The sequence below is a fragment of the Panulirus ornatus genome, chromosome 7 (assembly GCF_036320965.1).
Source record: "Panulirus ornatus isolate Po-2019 chromosome 7, ASM3632096v1, whole genome shotgun sequence".
Lineage (NCBI taxonomy): Eukaryota > Metazoa > Arthropoda > Malacostraca > Decapoda > Palinuridae > Panulirus > Panulirus ornatus.
This window is the reverse complement of record NC_092230.1, coordinates 34268315-34286536: the sequence shown is the minus strand read 5'-3', so window position 1 is coordinate 34286536 and position 18222 is coordinate 34268315. Positions and strand designations below refer to the sequence as shown.

The window sequence follows — 18222 nt, the reverse complement described above, 5'->3', positions numbered from 1 at the left end:
TGAGGTGGTTTGGGCATGTGCAAAGAATGCAAAACTGGGAGTTTACAAGAAGAGTGTATGATAGTACAATTAAAGGGGTTGGTGTGAGTGGAAGACCACCTGTGACATGGGCAAATAGGGTGGAGGAATACTGTAGCGAGAGAAAGAGAAAGAATCCGTGGAATGGTGTATATGGAGGTGGCATGTAATGACAGGGATAAGTGGAGACTTTTGCCGTGGTCACCCCTTGATGAGAGTTCCCAGAGGGAACGGGCATCAGAGATATAGATAGATAGAGAGCAATAACTTACCCCTTGTGAATTCAGTATAAATGAAGGACATGAAAGCACATAGGTAATATTAATGATGTTTAAGACCAACAGGAACTTGTACACTTGGAAAAAACTCAACAGGTAAAGACATGATTTATTTCATCTGCTTTCAAGACCCTTTAGGAATATCAATACCCCAGAATTCAAAAAGTTTTGAAATCCAGCAACTGCTTCACCCATGGTTGTCACACTTAAAGAAAAAGTCTTAATCTATGCCAAAACTCCCAGATTTCCAAAATATTAATTCCTGTCTTACTAGTTTTCTATACTGAAAATATTATTTCAAAAATAATCCCTGGGGATAGGGGAGAAAGAATACTTCCCATGCATTCCCCGTGTGTCATAGAAGGCAACTAAAGGGAATGGGAGCAGGGAGCTAGAAACCCTCTTCTCCTTGTATTTTAACTTAACAAAAGGGGAAACAGAAGAAGGAGTCAAGCAGGGAGTGCTCATCCTCCTCGAAGGCTCAGACTGAGGTGTCTAAATGTGTGTGTATGTAAACCCAGATGAGAAAAAAGGAGAGATAGGTAGTATGTTTGAGGAAAGGAACCAGGATGTTTTGGCTCTGAGTGAAACAAAGCTTAAGGGTAAAGGGGAAGAGTGGTTTGGGAATGTATTGAGAGTAAAGTCAGGGGTTGGTGAGAGGACAGGAGCAAAGAAAGGAGTAGCACTACTCCTGAAGCAAGGTGTTGTGGGAGTATGTGATAGAGTGTAATAAAGTAAACTCTAGATTGATATGGGTAAAACTGAAAGTGGATGGAGGGAGATGGGTGATTATTGGGGCCTATGAACCTGGTCATGAGAGGAAAGATCATGAGAGGCAAGTGTTTTGAGAGCAGCTGAGTGTGTTAGCAGCTTTGATGCAAGAGAAAGGGTTATAGGATTGGATGATTTGAATGCAAAGGTGAGTAATGTGGCAGTTGAGGGTGTAATTGGTGTAAATGGGGTGTTCAGTGTTGTAAATGGAAATGGTGAAGAGCTTGTAGATTTGTGTGCTGAAAAAAGGACTGGTGATTGGGAATACCTGGTTTAAAAAGAGATATACATAAGTATATGTATGTAAGTAGGAGAGATGGCCAGAGAACATTATTGGATTACGTGTTAACGGATAGGCGTGTGAAAGAGAGACTTTTGGATGTTAACATGCAGAGAGGGGCAACTGGAGGGATGTCTGATCATTATCTTGTGGAGGTGAAGATTTGAAGAGGTTTTCAGAAAAGAACAGAGAATGTTGGGGTGAAGAGAGTGGTGAGAGTAAGAGAGCTTGGAAAGGAGACTTGTGTGAGGAAGTACCAGGAGAAATTGAGTGCAGAATGGAAGAAGGTGAGAGCAAATGACATAAGGGAAGTGGGAGAGGAATGGGATGTATTTAGGGAAGCGATGATGGCTTGCACAAAAGATGCTTGTGGCATGAGAAGCGTGGGAGGTGGGCAGATTAGAAAGGGTAGTGAGTGGTAGGATGAAGATGTAAGATTGTTAGTGAAAGAGAAGAGAGAAGCGTTTTGACAAATTTTGCAGGGAAATAGTGCGAATGACTGGGGAATGTATAAAAGAAAGAGGCAGGATGTCAAGAGAAAGGTGCAAAAGGAGAAAAAGAGGGCAAATGAGAGTTGGGGTAAGAGAGTATTATTAGATTTTATGGAGAATAAAAAGATGTTTTGGAAGGAGGTAAATAAAGTGCATAAGACAAGAGAACAAATGGGAACATCGGTAAAGTGGGAAAATGGGGAGGTAACAACAAGTAGTGGTAAAGTGAGATGGAGATGGAATGAGTATTTTGAAGGTTTGTTGAATGTCTGATAATAGAGTGGCAAACATAGGGTGTTGTGGTCGAGGTGGAGTGCAAAGTGTGAGGGTCAGGGGAAAATGATTAGGTAAACAGAGAAGAGGTAGTGAAAGCTTTGTGGAAGATGAAAGCCGGCAAGGCAGCAGGTTTGGATGATATTGCAGTGGAATTTATTAAAAAAGGGGATGACTGTGTTGTTGACTGGTTGTATGGTTCATGGTGAATTGCCTGAGGATTGGCATAATGCATGCACAGAACCACTGTACAAAGGCAAAGGGGATAAAGGTGAGTGTTCAAATTACAGAGGTATAATTTGTTGAGTGTTCCTGGGAAATTATATGGGAGGGTATTGACTGAGAGGGTAAAGGCATGTACAAAGCATCAGATTGGGGAAGAGCAGTGTGGATTCAAAGTGGTAGAGGATGTGTGGATCAGGTGTTTGCTTTGAAGAATGTATGTGAGAAGTAAAACAGATGGATTTGTATGTAGCATTTATGCATCAGGAGAAGGCATATGATAGAGTTGATAAAGATGCTTTGTAGAAGGTATCAAGAGTATATGGTGTGGGAGGTAAGTTGCTAGAAGTGAAAAGTTTTTATGAAGGATGTAAGGCATGTGTACGAGTAGGAAGAAAAAAAAGTGATTGGTTCCCAGTGAATGTCGGTTTGCGGCAGGGGTGCATGATGTCTCCATGGTTGTTTAATTTGTTTATGGATGGGGTTGTTAGGGAGGTGAATGCAAGAGTTTTGGATCGAGGGGCAAGTATGCAGTCTGTTGTGGATGAGAGGGCTTGGGAAATGAGTCAGTTGTTGTTCGCTGATGATACAGCACTGGTGGCTGATTTGGGTGAGAAACTGCAAAAGTGGGTGACTGAGTTTGGTAAAGTGTATGAAAGAAGAAAGCTGAGAGTAAATGTGAATAAGAGCAAGGTAATTAGGTTCAGTAGAGTTGAGGGACAAGTTTATTGGGAGGTAAGTTTGAATGGAGAAAAACTGGAGGAAGTGAAATGTTTTAGATATCTGGGAGTGGATTTAGCTTTGGATGGAACCGTGGAAGCTGAAGTTAGTCACAGGGTGGGGAAGGGGGCAAAGGTTCTGGGAGCATTGAAGAATGTGTGAAAGGCTAGAACATTATCTCGGAGAGCAAAAATAGGTATATTTGAAGGAATGGTGGTTCTAACAATGTTATATGGTTGCAAGGCATGGGCTATAGATAGGGTTGTACAGAGGAGAGTGGATGTGGTGGAAATGAAATGTTTGAGGACAATATGTGGTGTGAGGTGGTTTGATCGAGTAAGTAATGAAAGGGTAACAGAAATGTGTGGTAATACAAAGAGTGTGGTTGAGAGAGAAGAGGGTGTATTGAAATGGTTTGGTCACATGGAGAGAATGAGTGAGGAAAGATTGACAAAGAGGATATATGTGTCAGAGGTGGAGGGAACGAGGAGACGTGGGAGACCAAACTGGAGGTGGAAGGATGGAGTGAAAATGATTTTGAGTGTTTGGGGCCTGAACATGCAGGAGGGTGAAAGGCATGTGGAACGATGTGGTATCCTGGAGTCGACGTGCTGTCAATGGGTTGAAGCAGAGCATGTGAAGCGTTTGGGGTAAACCGTGGAAAGTTTTGTGGGGCATGGATGTAGAAAGAGAGCTGTGGTTTTTGGTGCATTACACATGACAGCTAGAGACTGAGTGTGAGCGATTGTGGCCTTTGTTGTCTTTTCCTAGTGGTACCCCACGTGTGCAGGGGGGAGGGGGTGCTGTTTTTCATGTGTGGCGGGGTGGCGCCGGGAATGGATAAAGGCAGCAAGTATGAATATGTACATGTGTATATATGCTTATGTCTGGTTATGTATATGTATGTACATGATGAAATGTTTAGGTATGTATATGTGCGGGCGTGGGCATTTATATATATATATATACATGTGTATGTGGGTGGGTTGGGCCATTCTTTCATCTGTTTCCTTGCGCTACTTCGCTGACGTGGGAGACAGCGACTAAGTATATTAAAAAAAATTAAAAAATAATGATCGGAATGGTCCACAACTTTGGAAATATTTATGGTATGAAATCAACAAAAGTAATAATATAATCATAATGAATAGATTATTCAATTTGAGCAGTCATTAGGCTGAAAATACTTAGTTGAGATATTGCAAAACTGGGGGTCATAACATTAATTAATTAATATTAATCACAAAGGAGCTTAAGATCAAGGTATTGCTAGATACTTCTATTATGCTTTGAATAAGCACATTTATTTACATATATATTCATGGTATAAATCACTGTGATTTCACTGCATTACACATGAAAGCTAATGAGCGGACATGAGTGAATGCAGTCTTTCTTCATCTCTCCCAGGCCCAACAACATTGCTAACACAAGAAACGGCAAAAAAGTATGAAAAAAATTGCACTTCAAAATTTTGTCCAAAAATTGGTAATCTCAGCAATGTGCTCCTTTGCGACCAAGACAACACTTTACAACAATTCAGACTATCAAAATATTGGCAGATGGGCTTAAGCTAAGCCTGCAGACACTAAAATAACACTCACATGATGACTTTTAGTGCTTGCTGTGTAAGTCTTCATATGAAGACTCCTGGCATTTAAAGGTTAAAATTATGGATAAACAATATCCAGAATGTTAACTGAAATATCTGAACGAGCCACTATGCTTACATTGATGGAAGCCACATTTTATGATACTGACACCAACCTCATCAAATAAATATGAAATACACATTATGAAATTCTTACATTTCCCAACTTACTGCCCAGGTATCCATGAATTCCCTCACTTTGTACTTCCAATTTACTTGTGGCCTTCCTCTACATCCATTCCAGCTCCCCAGATTCAGTTACTCATCTTTAGTAATTCTCTCGATATCCATCAGCATCGCACCACCATCAGATTTCACCTTTCACATTAGTAATCACTCCGTTCAAAATAATGTAAATCTCTCTTATCTACTTAATCTTTAATAAATCCTTTCTCTAAGCTTTGTTTCCATTCTTCAAAAGTCTAACGGGCTTTACAAACCACTTTCATATCATGTGTAGTGCCCATATGTCATGAGCATAAAAATGTTTTCTTTACATTATTCTTACTCTTTACCACACCTTATTACTTACTCTTCTTTTTTCTGATTAGTTTTCTTGAAGCCTTTTATTTTTTCCATTAATTACCTCTGCTGTAATACTATGGTATCAGCTGCACTGCTACCTCAACAAAACTGTTATCTTACCTGGTACGAATCTTCTTTGCGGCAGCTCTGTCCTTATCAATCAGTGCAGTCTCTGGATATTGTGATGATAGCCTTTGTACTTTGTAATCCACCACATTTGTTGAAGCTCTAAGGGCCTTATAACTTGTATACTGCTTCTGACGTTGAGATGGTGTCCCTAGACCAATTCCGTCATAGCTCAAATACTGACGGTGTTGAGAGGCTGTGTGCTGCAGGATAAAAAGGTTTTGCTGAATGGAGGACTTGTTTCCTTGCTTATGTAGAATGAGTCATGAAACATATGGTTTTCCCTTGCCATTCAGGTCCTTCCTACCCTGCAAATCAGAAAGTTCTCCAACAATAATTAACTAGTTAATAACTCTTCATTAGTTATTAAATAGTAATTTTAATAATCAATTCAAATTCATTCACGTTTCAATTTATTGAGACAGCAGGAGAAACAGTAGAATCTAATAATGATAATAATAATAATAATGATAATAATAATAATAATAATAATAATAATAATAATGATAATAATAATAATAATAATAATAATAACAATAATAATAATAGAAATAATAATAATGTAATGGTATTGCAGTGAAATTTACTAAAAAAGGGGTTGACTGTGTTGTTGACTGGTTGGTAAGGATATTCAATATATGTATGGTTCATGGTGAAGTGCCTGAGGATTGGCATAATGCATGCATAGTGCCATTGTACAAATGCAAAGGGGATAAAGGTGAGTGTTCTAATTACAGAGGTATAAGTTTGTTGAGTATTCCTGGGAAATTATATGCGAGGGTATTGATTGAGAGGGTAAAGGCATGTACAAAGCATCTGATTGGGGAAGAGCTGTGTGGTTTCAGAAGTGGTAGAGGATGTGTGGATCAGGTGTTTGCTTTGAAGAATGTATGTAAGAAATACTTGGAAACACAGATGGATTTGTATGTAGCATTTATGGATCTGGAGAAGGCATATGATAGAGTTGATAGAGATGCTTTGTGGAAGGTATTAAGAGTATATAATGTGGGAGGTAAATTGCTAAAGCAGTGAAATGTTTTTATCAAGGATGTAAGGTATGTGTATGAGTGGAAAGAGAGGAAAGTGATTGGTTCTCAGTGAATGTCGGTTTACGGCAGGGGTGCGTGATGTCTCCATGGTTGTTTAATTTGTTTATGGATGGGGTTGTTAGGGAGGTGAATGCAAGAGTTTTGGAGAGATGGGCAAGTATGCAGTCTGTTGTGGATGAGAGGGCTTGGGAAGTGAGTCAGTAGTTGCTCACTGATGATACAGCGCTGGTGGCTGATTTTTGGGTGAGATACTGCAGAAGCTGGTGATTGAATTTGGTAAAGTGTGTGAAAGAAGAAAGCTGAGAGTAAATGTGAATAAAAGCAAGGTTATTAGGTACAGTAGGGTTAAGGGCAAGTCAATTGGGAGGTAAGTTTGAATGGAGAAAAACTGGAAGTGAAGTGTTCTAGATATCTGTGAGTGGATTTGGCAGCGGATGGAACCATGGAAGCGGAAGTGAATCATAGGGTGGGGGAGGGGGCAAAAGTTCTGGGAGCATTGAAGAATGTGTTGAAGTCAAGAACGTTATCTTCGAAAGCAAAAATGGGTATATTTGAAGGAATAGTAGGTCCAACAATGTTATATGGTTGCGAGGCGTAGGCTATAGATAGAGTTGTGTGGAGGAGGGTGGATGTGCTGGAAATGAGATATTTGAGGACAATATGTGGTGTGAGGTGGTTTGATTGAGTAAGTAATGAAAGGGTAAGAGAGATGTGTGGTAATAAAAAGAGTGTGGTTGAGAGAGCAGAAGAGGCTGTTTTGAAATGGTTTAGTCACATGGAGAGAATGAGTGAGAAAAGATTGACAAAGAGGATATACGTGTCAGAGGTGGAGGGAACGAGGAGAAGTAGGAGACCAAATTGGAGGTGGAAAGATGGAGTGAAAAAGATTTTGAGTGATCGGGGCTTGAACATGCAGGAGGGTGAAAGGTGTGCAAGGAATAGAGTGAATTGGAACGATGTGGTATACCGGGGTCAACGTGCTGTCAATGGATTGAACCAGGGCATGTGAAGTGTCTGGGATAAACCATGGAAAGTTCTGTGGGGCCTGGATGTGGAAAAGGAGCTGTAGTTTTGGTGCATTATACATGACAGCTAGAGACTGAGTGTGAACGAATGTGGCCTTTGTTGTCTTTTCGTAGCGCTACCTCGCGCACATGCAGGGAAGGGGGTTGTTATTTCATATGTGGCAGGGTGTCGACGGGAATGAACAAGGGCAGACAGTATGATTTATGTACATGTGTATATGTCTGTGTGTGTATATATATGTATACTTGATATGTATATGTGCGTGTGTGGATGTTTATGTATATATATGTGTATGTGGGTGGGTTGGGCCATTCTTTCATCTGTTTCCTTGCACTACCTCGCTAACGCGGGAGACAGCGACAAAGTATAATAAAAAAAAAAAGAGAGAATGTTGGGGTGAAGAGAGTGGTGAGAGTAAGTGAGCTTGGGAAGGAGACTTGTGTGAGGAAGTACCAGGAGAGACTGAGTACAGAATGGAAAAAGGTGAGAACAAAGGATGTAAGGGGAGTGGGGGAGGAATGGGATGTATTTAGGGAAGCAGTGATGGCTTGCGCAAGAGATGCTTGTGGCATGAGAAGCGTGGGAGGTGGGCAGATTAGAAAGGGTAGTGAGTGGTGGGATGAAGAAGTAAGATTATTAGTTAAAGAGAATAGAGAGGCATTTGGACGATTTTTGCAGAGAAATAATACAAATGACTGGAAGATGTATAAAAGAAAGAAGCAGGAGGTCAAGAGATAGGTGCAAGAGGTGAAAAAGAGGGCAAATGAGAGTTGGGGTGAGAGAGTATCATTAAATTTTAGGGAGAATGAAATGATGTTTTGGAAGGAGGTAAGTAAAGTGCGTAAGACAAGGGAACAAATGGGAACTTCAGTGAAGGGGGCTAATGGGGAGGTAATAACAAGTAGTGGTGATGTGAGAAGATGGATGAGTATTTTGAAGGTTTGTTGAATGTGCGTGATGATAGAGTGGCAAATATAGGGTGTTTTGGTCGAGGTGGTGTGCAAAGTGAGAGAGTTAGGGAGAATGATTTGGGAAACAGAGAAGAGGTAGTAACAGCTTTGTGGAAGATGAAAGCCGGCAAGGCAGCGGGTTTGGATGGTATTGCAGTGGAATTTATTAAAAAAAGGGGATGACTGTATTGTTGACTGGTTGGTAAGGTTATTCAATGTATGTATGACTCATGGTGAGGTGTCTGAGGATTGGTGGAATGCTTGCATAATGCCATTGTACAAAGGCAAAGGGGATAAAAGTGAGTGTTCAAATTACAGAGGTATAAGTTTGAGTATTCCTGGGAAATTATATGGGAGGGTATTGATTGAGAGGGTGAAGGCATGTACAGAGCATCAGATTGGGGAAGAGCAGTGTGGTTTCAGAAGTGGTAGAGGATGTGTGGATCAGGTGTTTGCTTTGAAAAATGTATGTGAGAAATACTTAGAAAAGCAAATGGATTTGTATGTAGCGTCTATGGATCTGGAGAAGGCATATGATAGAGTTGATAGAGATGCTCTTTGGAAGGTATTAAGAATATATGGTGTGGGAGGCAAGTTGTTACAAGCAGTGAAAAGTTTTTATCGAGGATGTAAGGCATGTGTACATGTAGGAAGAGAGGAAAGTGACTGGTTGCCAAATCATTCTCCCTAACCCTCTCACTTTGCACACCACCTCGACCAAAACACCCTATATCTGCCACTCTATCATCAAACACATTCAACAAACCTTCAAAATACTCACTCCATCTCCTCACAACACCACTACTTGTTATCACCTCCCCATTAGCAGTGATGCACAAGCCATCACTGCTTCCCTAAATACATCCCATTCCTCTCCCACTCCCCTTACATCCTTTGTTCTCACCTTTTTCTATTCTGTACTCAGTCTCTGCTGGTACTTCCTCACACAAGTCTCCTTCCCAAGCTCACTTACTCTCACCAGTCTCTTCACCCCAACATTCTCTCTTCTGAAAACCTCTACAAATCTTCACCTTCACCTCCACAAGATAATGATCAGACATCCCTCTAGTTGCACCTCTCAGCACATTAACATCCAAAAGTCTCTCTTTCGCTCGCCTATCAATTAACACGTAATCCAGTAATGCTCTCTGGCCATCTCTCCTACTTACATACGTATGCTTATGTATATCTCTCTTTTCAAACCAGGTATTCCCAATCACCTATCCTTTTTCAGTGCATAAATCTACAAGCTCTTCACCATTTCCATTTACAACACTGAACACCGCATGTACACCAATTATTCCTTCAACTGCCACATTACTCAACTTTGCATTCAAATCACCCATCACTATAACTAGGTCTCATGCATCAAACCTACTAACACATTCACTCAGCTGCTCCTAAAACACTTGCCCTTCATGATCTTTTTTCTCATGCCCAGGTGCATATGCACCAATGATCACCCATCTCTCTCCATCAACTTTCAGTTTTACCCATATCAATCTAGAGTATACATTCTTACACTCTATCACATACTCCCACCACTCCTGTTTCAGGAGTAGTGCTACTCCTTCCCTTGCTCTAGTCCTTTCACTAACCACTGACGTTACTGTCAAGACATTTCCAAACCACTCTTTCCCTTTACCCTTGAGCTTCGTTTCACTCAGAGCCAAAACATCCAGGTTCCTTTCCTGAAACATACTACCTATCTCTCCTTTTTTCTCATCTTGGTTACATCCACACACATTTAGACACCCCAATCTGAGCCTTCGAGGAGGATGAGCACTCCCCGCGTGACTCCTTCTTCTGTTTCCCCTTTTAGAAAGTGAAAATACAAGGAGGAGAGGGTTTCCAGTTCCCCGCTCCCGTCCCCTTTAGTCGCCTTCTACGACACATGATGAATGCGTGGAAAGTATTCTTTCACCCCTATCCCCAGGGATAGGGGAGAATATATGTATATATATATATATATATATATATTAATATATATATATATATATATATATATATATATATATATATATATATTTTTTTTTTTTTTTTTTTTTTTTTTTTCATACTATCCGCCATTTCCCGCGACAGCGAGGTAGCGTTAAGAACAGAGGACTGGGCCTTTGAGGAAATATCCTCACCTGGCCCTCTTCTCTGTTCCTTCTTTTGGAAAATTAAAAAAAAAGAGAAAAAAAAACGAGAGGGGAGGATTTCCAGCCCCCCGCTCCCTTCCCTTTTAGTCGCCTTCTACGACACGCAGGGAATACGTGGGAAGTATTCTTTCTCCCCTATCCCCAGGGATAATATATATATATATATATTTTTTTTTTTTTTGCTTTGTCGCTGTCTCCTGCGTTTGCGAGGTAGCGCAAGGAAAAAGACGAAAGAAATGGCCCAACCCACCCCCATACACATGTATATACATACGTCCACACACGCAAATATACATACCTACACAGTTTTCCTTGGTTTACCCCAGACGCTTCACATGCCCTGATTCAACCCACTGACAGCACGTCAACCCCGGTATACCACATCGATCCAATTCACTCTATTCCTTGCCCTCCTTTCACCCTCCTGCATGTTCATGCCCCGATCACATAAAATCTTTTTCACTCCATCTTTCCACCTCCAATTTGGTCTCCCACTTCTCCTCGTTCCCTCCACCTCCGACACATATATCCTCTTGGTCAATCTTTCCTCACTCATTCTCTCCATGTGCCCAAACCATTTCAAAACACCCTCTTCTGCTCTCTCAACCACGCTCTTTTTATTTCGACACATCTCTCTTACCCTTACGTTACTTACTCAATCAAACCACCTCATACCACACATTGTCCTCAAACATCTCATTTCCAGCACATCCATCCTCCTGCGCACAACTCTATCCATAGCCCACGCTTCGCAACCATACAACTTTGTTGGAACCACTATTCCTTCAAACATACCCATTTTTGCTTTCTGAGATAATGTTCTCAACTTCCACACATTCTTCAAGGCTCCCAGGATTTTCGCCCCCTCCCCCACCCTATGATCCACATCCGCTTCCATGGTTCCATCCGCTGCCAGATCCACTCCCAGATAACTAAAACACTTTACTTCCTCCAGTTTTTCTCCATTCAAACTTACCTCCCAACTGACTTGACCCTCAACCCTACTGTACCTAATAACCTTGCTCTTATTCACATATATATATATATATATATATATATATATATATATATATATATATATATATATATATATATATATATATATTATATTTATTTATATATATTTATATATTTATATATATATATTTATTTATGAAGTCTGTTGGGGATGAGAGAGCTTGGGAAGTGAGTCAGTTGTTGTTCGCTGATGATACAGCGCTGGTGGCTGATTCATGTGAGAAACTGCAGAAGCTGGTGACTGAGTTTGGAAAAGTGTGTGGAAGAAGAAAGTTAAGAGTAAATGTGAATAAGAGTAAGGTTATTAGGTACAGTAGGGTTGAGGGTCAGGTCAATTGGGAGGTGAGTTTGAATGGAGAAAAACTGGAGGAAGTGAAGTGTTTTAGATATCTGGGAGTGGATCTGGCAGCGGATGGAACCATGGAAGCGGAAGTGGATCATAGGGTGGGGGAGGGGGCGAAAATCCTAGGGGCCTTGAAGAATGTGTGGAAGTCGAGAACATTATCTCGGAAAGCAAAAATGGGTATGTTTGAAGGAATAGTGGTTCCAACAATGTTGTATGGTTGCGAGGCGTGGGCTATGGATAGAGTTGTGCGCAGGAGGATGGATGTGCTGGAAATGAGATGTTTGAGGACAATGTGTGGTGTGAGGTGGTTTGATCGAGTGAGTAACGTAAGGGTAAGAGAGATGTGTGGAAATAAAAAGAGCGTGGTTGAGAGAGCAGAAGAGGGTGTTTTGAAGTGGTTTGGGCACATGGAGAGGATGAGTGAGGAAAGATTGACCAAGAGGATATATGTGTCGGAGGTGGAGGGAACAAGGAGAAGAGGGAGACCAAATTGGAAGTGGAAAGATGGAGTGAAAAAGATTTTGTGTGATCGGGGCCTGAACATGCAGGAGGGTGAAAGGAGGGCAAGGAATAGAGTGAATTGGAGCGATGTGGTATACCGGGATTGACGTGCTGTCAGTGGATTGAAGCAGGGCATGTGAAGCGTCTGGGGTAAACCATGGAAAGCTGTGTAGGTATGTATATTTGCGTGTGTGGACGTATGTATATACATGTGTATGGGGGGGGGGTTGGGCCATTTCTTTCATCTGTTTCCTTGCGCTACCTCGCAAACGCGGGAGACAGCGACAAAGTATAATAAATAATAATAATGAAAATATATTTATTTATTTATTATTTATTTTGCTTTGTCGCTGTCTCCCGCGTTTGCGAGGTAGCGCAAGGAAACAGACGAAAGAAATGGCCCAACATCCCCCATGCACAATGTATACACACACGTCCACACACGCAAATATACATACCTATACATCTCAATGTACACATATATATACATACACAGACACATACATATATACCCATGCACACAATTCACACTGTCTGCCCCCATTCACTCCCATCGCCACCTCGCCACACATGGAATACCTTCCCCCTCCCCCCTCATATATATATATATATATGAGTTTGGTAAAGTGTGTGAAAGAAGAAAGTTAAGAGTAAATGTGAATAAGAGCAAGGTAATTAGGTACAGTAGGGTTGAGGGTCAAGTCAATTGGGAGGTAAGTTTGAATGGAGAAAAACTGGAGGAAGTGAAGTGTTTTAGATATCTGGGAGTGGATCTATCAGCGGATGGAACCATGGAAGCGGAAGTGGATCATAGGGTGGGGGAGGGGGCGAAAATTCTGGGGGCCTTGAAGAATGTGTGGAAGTCGAGAACATTATCTCAGAAAGCAAAAATGGGTATGTTTGAAGGAATAGTGTTTCCAACAATGTTGTATGGTTGCGAGGCGTGGGCTATGGATAGAGTTGTGCGCAGGAGGATGGATGTGCTGGAAATGAGATGTTTGAGGACAATGTGTGGTGTGAGGTGGTTTGATCGAGTGAGTAACGTAAGGGTAAAAGAGATGTGTGGAAATAAAAAGAGCGTGGTTGAGAGAGCAGAAGAGGGTGTTTTGAAGTGGTTTGGGCACATGGAGAGAATGAGTGAGGAAAGATTGACCAAGAGGATATATGTGTCGGAGGTGGAGGGAACGAGGAGAAGAGGGAGACCAAATTGGAGGTGGAAAGATGGAGTGAAAAAGATTTTGTGTGATCGGGGCCTGAACATGCAGGAGGGTGAAAGGAGGGCAAGGAATAGAGTGAATTGGAGCGATGTGGTATACCGGGGTTGACGTGCTGTCAGTGGATTGAATCAAGGCATGTGAAGCGTCTGGGGTAAACCATGGAAAGCTGTGTAGGTATGTATATTTGCGTGTGTGGACGTATGTATATACATGTGTATGGGGGGGGGGTTCGGCCATTTCTTTCGTCTGTTTCCTTGCGCTACCTCGCAAACGCGGGAGACCGACAAAGTATAATAAATAAATAAAATGAATATATATATATATATGTATCTTATTTGTTTATTTATTTATTTTATTTTGCTTTGTCACTGTCTCCTGCGTTAGCGAGGTAGCGCAAGGAAACAGACAAAAGAATGGCCCAACCCACCCACATACACGTGTATATACATACACGTCCTCACATGCAAATTTACATACCTATACATCTCAACGTATACATATATATATACACACAGACAGACATATACATATATACACATGTACATAATTCATACTGTCTGCCTTTATTCATTCCCATTGCCACCTCACCACACATGAAATAACAACCCCCTCCCCCCTCATGTGCGCGAGGTAGCGCTAGGAAAAGACAACAAAGGCCCCATTCATTCACACTCAGTCTCTAGCTGTCATGTAGTAATGCACCGAAACCACAGCTCCCTTTCCACATCCAGGCCCCACAGAACTTTCCATGGTTTACCCCAGACGCTTCACATGCCCTGGCTCAATCCATTGACAGCACGTCAACCCCGGTATACCACATCGTTCCAATTCACTCTATTCCTTGCACGCCTTTCACTCTCCTGCATGTTCAGGCCCCGATCACTCAAAATCTTTTTCACTCCATCTTTCCACCTCCAATTTGGTCTCCCACTTCTCCTCGTTCCCTCCACCTCTGACACATATATCCTCTTTGTCAATCTTTCCTCACTCATTCTCTCCATGTGATCAAACCATTTCAAAACACCCTCTTCTGTTCTCTCAACCACACTCTTTTTATCACCACACATCTCTCTTACCCTGTTATTACTTACTCGATCAAACCACCTCACACCACATATTGTCCTCAAACATCTCATTTCCAGCACATCCACCCTCCTGCGCACAACTCTATCCATAGCCCATGCCTCGCAACCATACAACATTGTTGGAACCACTATTCCTTCAAACATACCCATTTTTGCTTTCAGAGATAATGTTCTCGACTTCCACACATTCTTCAAGGCTCCCAGAATTTTTGCCCCCTCCCCCACCCTATGATTCACTTCCGCTTCCATGGTTCCATCTGCTGCCAAATCCACTCCCAGATATCTAAAACACTTCACTTCCTCCAGTTTTTCTCCATTCAAGCTTACCTCCCAATTGACTTGACCCTCAACCCTTCTGTACCTAATAACCTTGCTCTTATTCACATTTACTCTCAACTTTCTTATTTCACACACTTTACCAAACTCAGTCACCAGCTTCTGCAGTTTCTCACCTGAATCAGCCATCAGCGCTGTATCATCAGCGAAGAACAAGTGACTCACTTCCCAAGCTCTCTCATCCACAACAGACTGCATACTTGCCCCTCTTTCCAAAAGTCTTGCATTCTCCTCCCTAACAACCCCATCCATAAACAAAATAAACAACCATTGAGACATCACACACCCCTGCCGCAAACCTACATTCACTGAGAACCAATCACTTTCCTCTCTTCCTACACGTACACATACCTTACATCCTCGATAGAAACTTATATATATGTATATATATATATATATATATATATATATATATATATATATATATATATATATATATATATATATATATTTTTTTTTTTTTTTTTTTTTTTTTTTTTTTGCTTTGTCGCTGTCTCCCGCGTTTGCGAGGTAGCGCAAGGAAAAAGACGAAAGAAATGGCCCCCCCCCCCCCGGGGCGGCGGTGGGGTGGGGGGGGGGGGGGGGGGGGGGGGGGGGGGGGGGGGGGGGGGGGGGGGGGGGGGGGGGGGGGGGGGGGGGGGGGGGGGGGGGGGGGGGGGGGGGGGGGGGGGGGGGGGGGGGGGGGGGGGGGGGGGGGGGGGGGGGGGGGGGGGGGGGGGGGGGGGGGGGGGGGGGGGGGGGGGGGGGGGGGGGGGGGGGGGGGGGGGGGGGGGGGGGGGGGGGGGGGGGGGGGGGGGGGGGGGGGGGGGGGGGGGGGGGGGGGGGGGGGGGGGGGGGGGGGGGGGGGGGGGGGGGGGGGGGGGGGGGGGGGGGGGGGGGGGGGGGGGGGGGGGGGGGGGGGGGGGGGGGGGGGGGGGGGGGGGGGGGGGGGGGGGGGGGGGGGGGGGGGGGGGGGGGGGGGGGGGGGGGGGGGGGGGGGGGGGGGGGGGGGGGGGGGGGGGGGGGGGGGGGGGGGGGGGGGGGGGGGGGGGGGGGGGGGGGGGGGGGGGGGGGGGGGGGGGGGGGGGGGGGGGGGGGGGGGGGGGGGGGGGGGGGGGGGGGGGGGGGGGGGGGGGGGGGGGGGGGGGGGGGGGGGGGGGGGGGGGGGGGGGGGGGGGGGGGGGGGGGGGGGGGGGGGGGGGGGGGGGGGGGGGGGGGGGGGGGGGGGGGGGGGGGGGGGGGGGGGGGGGGGGGGGGGGGGGGGGGGGGGGGGGGGGGGGGGGGGGGGGGGGGGGGGGGGGGGGGGGGGGGGGGGGGGGGGGGGGGGGGGGGGGGGGGGGGGGGGGGGGGGGGGGGGGGGGGGGGGGGGGGGGGGGGGGGGGGGGGGGGGGGGGGGGGGGGGGGGGGGGGGGGGGGGGGGGGGGGGGGGGGGGGGGGGGGGGGGGGGGGGGGGGGGGGGGGGGGGGGGGGGGGGGGGGGGGGGGGGGGGGGGGGGGGGGGGGGGGGGGGGGGGGGGGGGGGGGGGGGGGGGGGGGGGGGGGGGGGGGGGGGGGGGGGGGGGGGGGGGGGGGGGGGGGGGGGGGGGGGGGGGGGGGGGGGGGGGGGGGGGGGGGGGGGGGGGGGGGGGGGGGGGGGGGGGGGGGGGGGGGGGGGGGGGGGGGGGGGGGGGGGGGGGGGGGGGGGGGGGGGGGGGGGGGGGGGGGGGGGGGGGGGGGGGGGGGGGGGGGGGGGGGGGGGGGGGGGGGGGGGGGGGGGGGGGGGGGGGGGGGGGGGGGGGGGGGGGGGGGGGGGGGGGGGGGGGGGGGGGGGGGGGGGGGGGGGGGGGGGGGGGGGGGGGGGGGGGGGGGGCGGGGGGGTCGGGGGGGGGTGGGGGGGCGGGTGAAGTGGGGGTGTGGGGGGGGGGCGGGTTGGTTGGTGGTGGTTTGGGGTGTGTGGGGGGGGACGCGTGGGGGTTCGTGGTGGGGGTGGGTGTGGCGTTGGGTAGATAGGGTGGCGTTTGGGCCATTTCTTTCGTCTGTTTCCTTGCGCTACCTCACAAACGCGGGAGACAGCGACAAAGTATAATAATAATAATATAATAAATATATATATATACCTCGCAGGCGCGGGAGACAGCGACAAAGCAAAATATATATATTTATTTTACTTTATTTTCATATATATATATATATTTATAACATGGAATTTTTCTATACGTGGCATGACATGTTTCAAGGTGACAATCCACCTCATCAGATGCCAGTACTGATCAAAGTTATTTAAATCCCAACTTCATGCTAGAGTACTGCCGTGTAGTACATGTCAGCATACACTGACCACTTTTTGCTTCGGCTAGCAGTAATCATTAAAAGGGAAAGTGATTAAGGAGGATCACGTGGCGGGGGTCAACCTGGGTAGCTGGGTGTGTCTTGAACAACTTTTTTTTTTATGTATTCATGTTTTTTCAATTCTCTAATAATGATTTGATTAAGGCTAGGATGGGCTTTAAAGTTGCCTAGGGACAAATTAAAGTTTTTAATATTAGCAATTAAAACAGATTCAAAGAGACGCATTATGGAATGATATTACAAATAAAGAAACAAATAAGAATCAAAATCTTTGATAGTCATACTGAAAATAAAGAACTGGCATAAAAGAAAGTAAGCACCAATGAGGAGCTCTGATTCTTACCTTAATATTATATCTATTGTCTTCATCCTCTTCCTCCTCTTCTCTTGCCTGATCTTTCCTCTTTTGATCATAATACAGACCAAATTCTCCCTCACAGTTGTTGTCATTCCATCGATCACTACTAAATTTGTGTAAGAGTTTACGATAGGCTTGTTCTACCTGTGAAATTACAAGGAATTTACAGCTCTGGGTATTGATAAATGTCAGATTATTCCTTTGGTGGTGGGAAATTGTGAAAATATTGTCTAGCTTCATTAAATTTTTCTTGGCACAGCTCAACAGATAAATACAAGTACAACATCCGGCAACTAATGGTTCGGCACCTCCTTTAGTCCGGACAAAATTACGCAAGGGAACTTGAAAGTACGGCGGCCACCAGACTAGTTTACTGGGTGGCCACAGATGGCATTGTGTAGGTCACACTTATTTACATCCTTTACACTGCACTTGCTCGTGGTGATACTGCAAATTCTGGGAGATTCTTAGCTTATTTTGCTGAAATTTAACCCTAGCTATGCCTTCTAAGACATATGAGAGTGTCAGTCGT

At 45.4% G+C, this 18222-nt stretch overlaps 2 protein-coding genes across 4 annotated transcripts in view; one reads left to right on the top strand and one right to left on the bottom strand.

Moving 5' to 3' along the window:
- LOC139749512 (serine/threonine-protein phosphatase PP1-beta catalytic subunit) overlaps positions 1 to 18222 on the top strand; it is a 269037-nt gene that overhangs the window by 156439 nt on the left and 94376 nt on the right. The gene's annotated exons all lie outside the window — the stretch shown is intronic.
- The window catches only part of LOC139749511 (dnaJ homolog subfamily C member 28), a 59752-nt gene that overhangs the window by 20946 nt on the left and 20584 nt on the right, over positions 1 to 18222 (bottom strand). For all 3 annotated transcript variants that reach the window (XM_071663460.1, XM_071663458.1, XM_071663459.1), the window contains 2 exons: positions 17676 to 17834; positions 5350 to 5558 (listed from right to left, as the gene is read on the bottom strand). In XM_071663460.1, coding sequence (XP_071519561.1) covers positions 5350 to 5558; positions 17676 to 17834 — 368 coding nt within the window. The remainder of the gene's footprint in view (positions 1 to 5349; positions 5559 to 17675; positions 17835 to 18222) is intronic.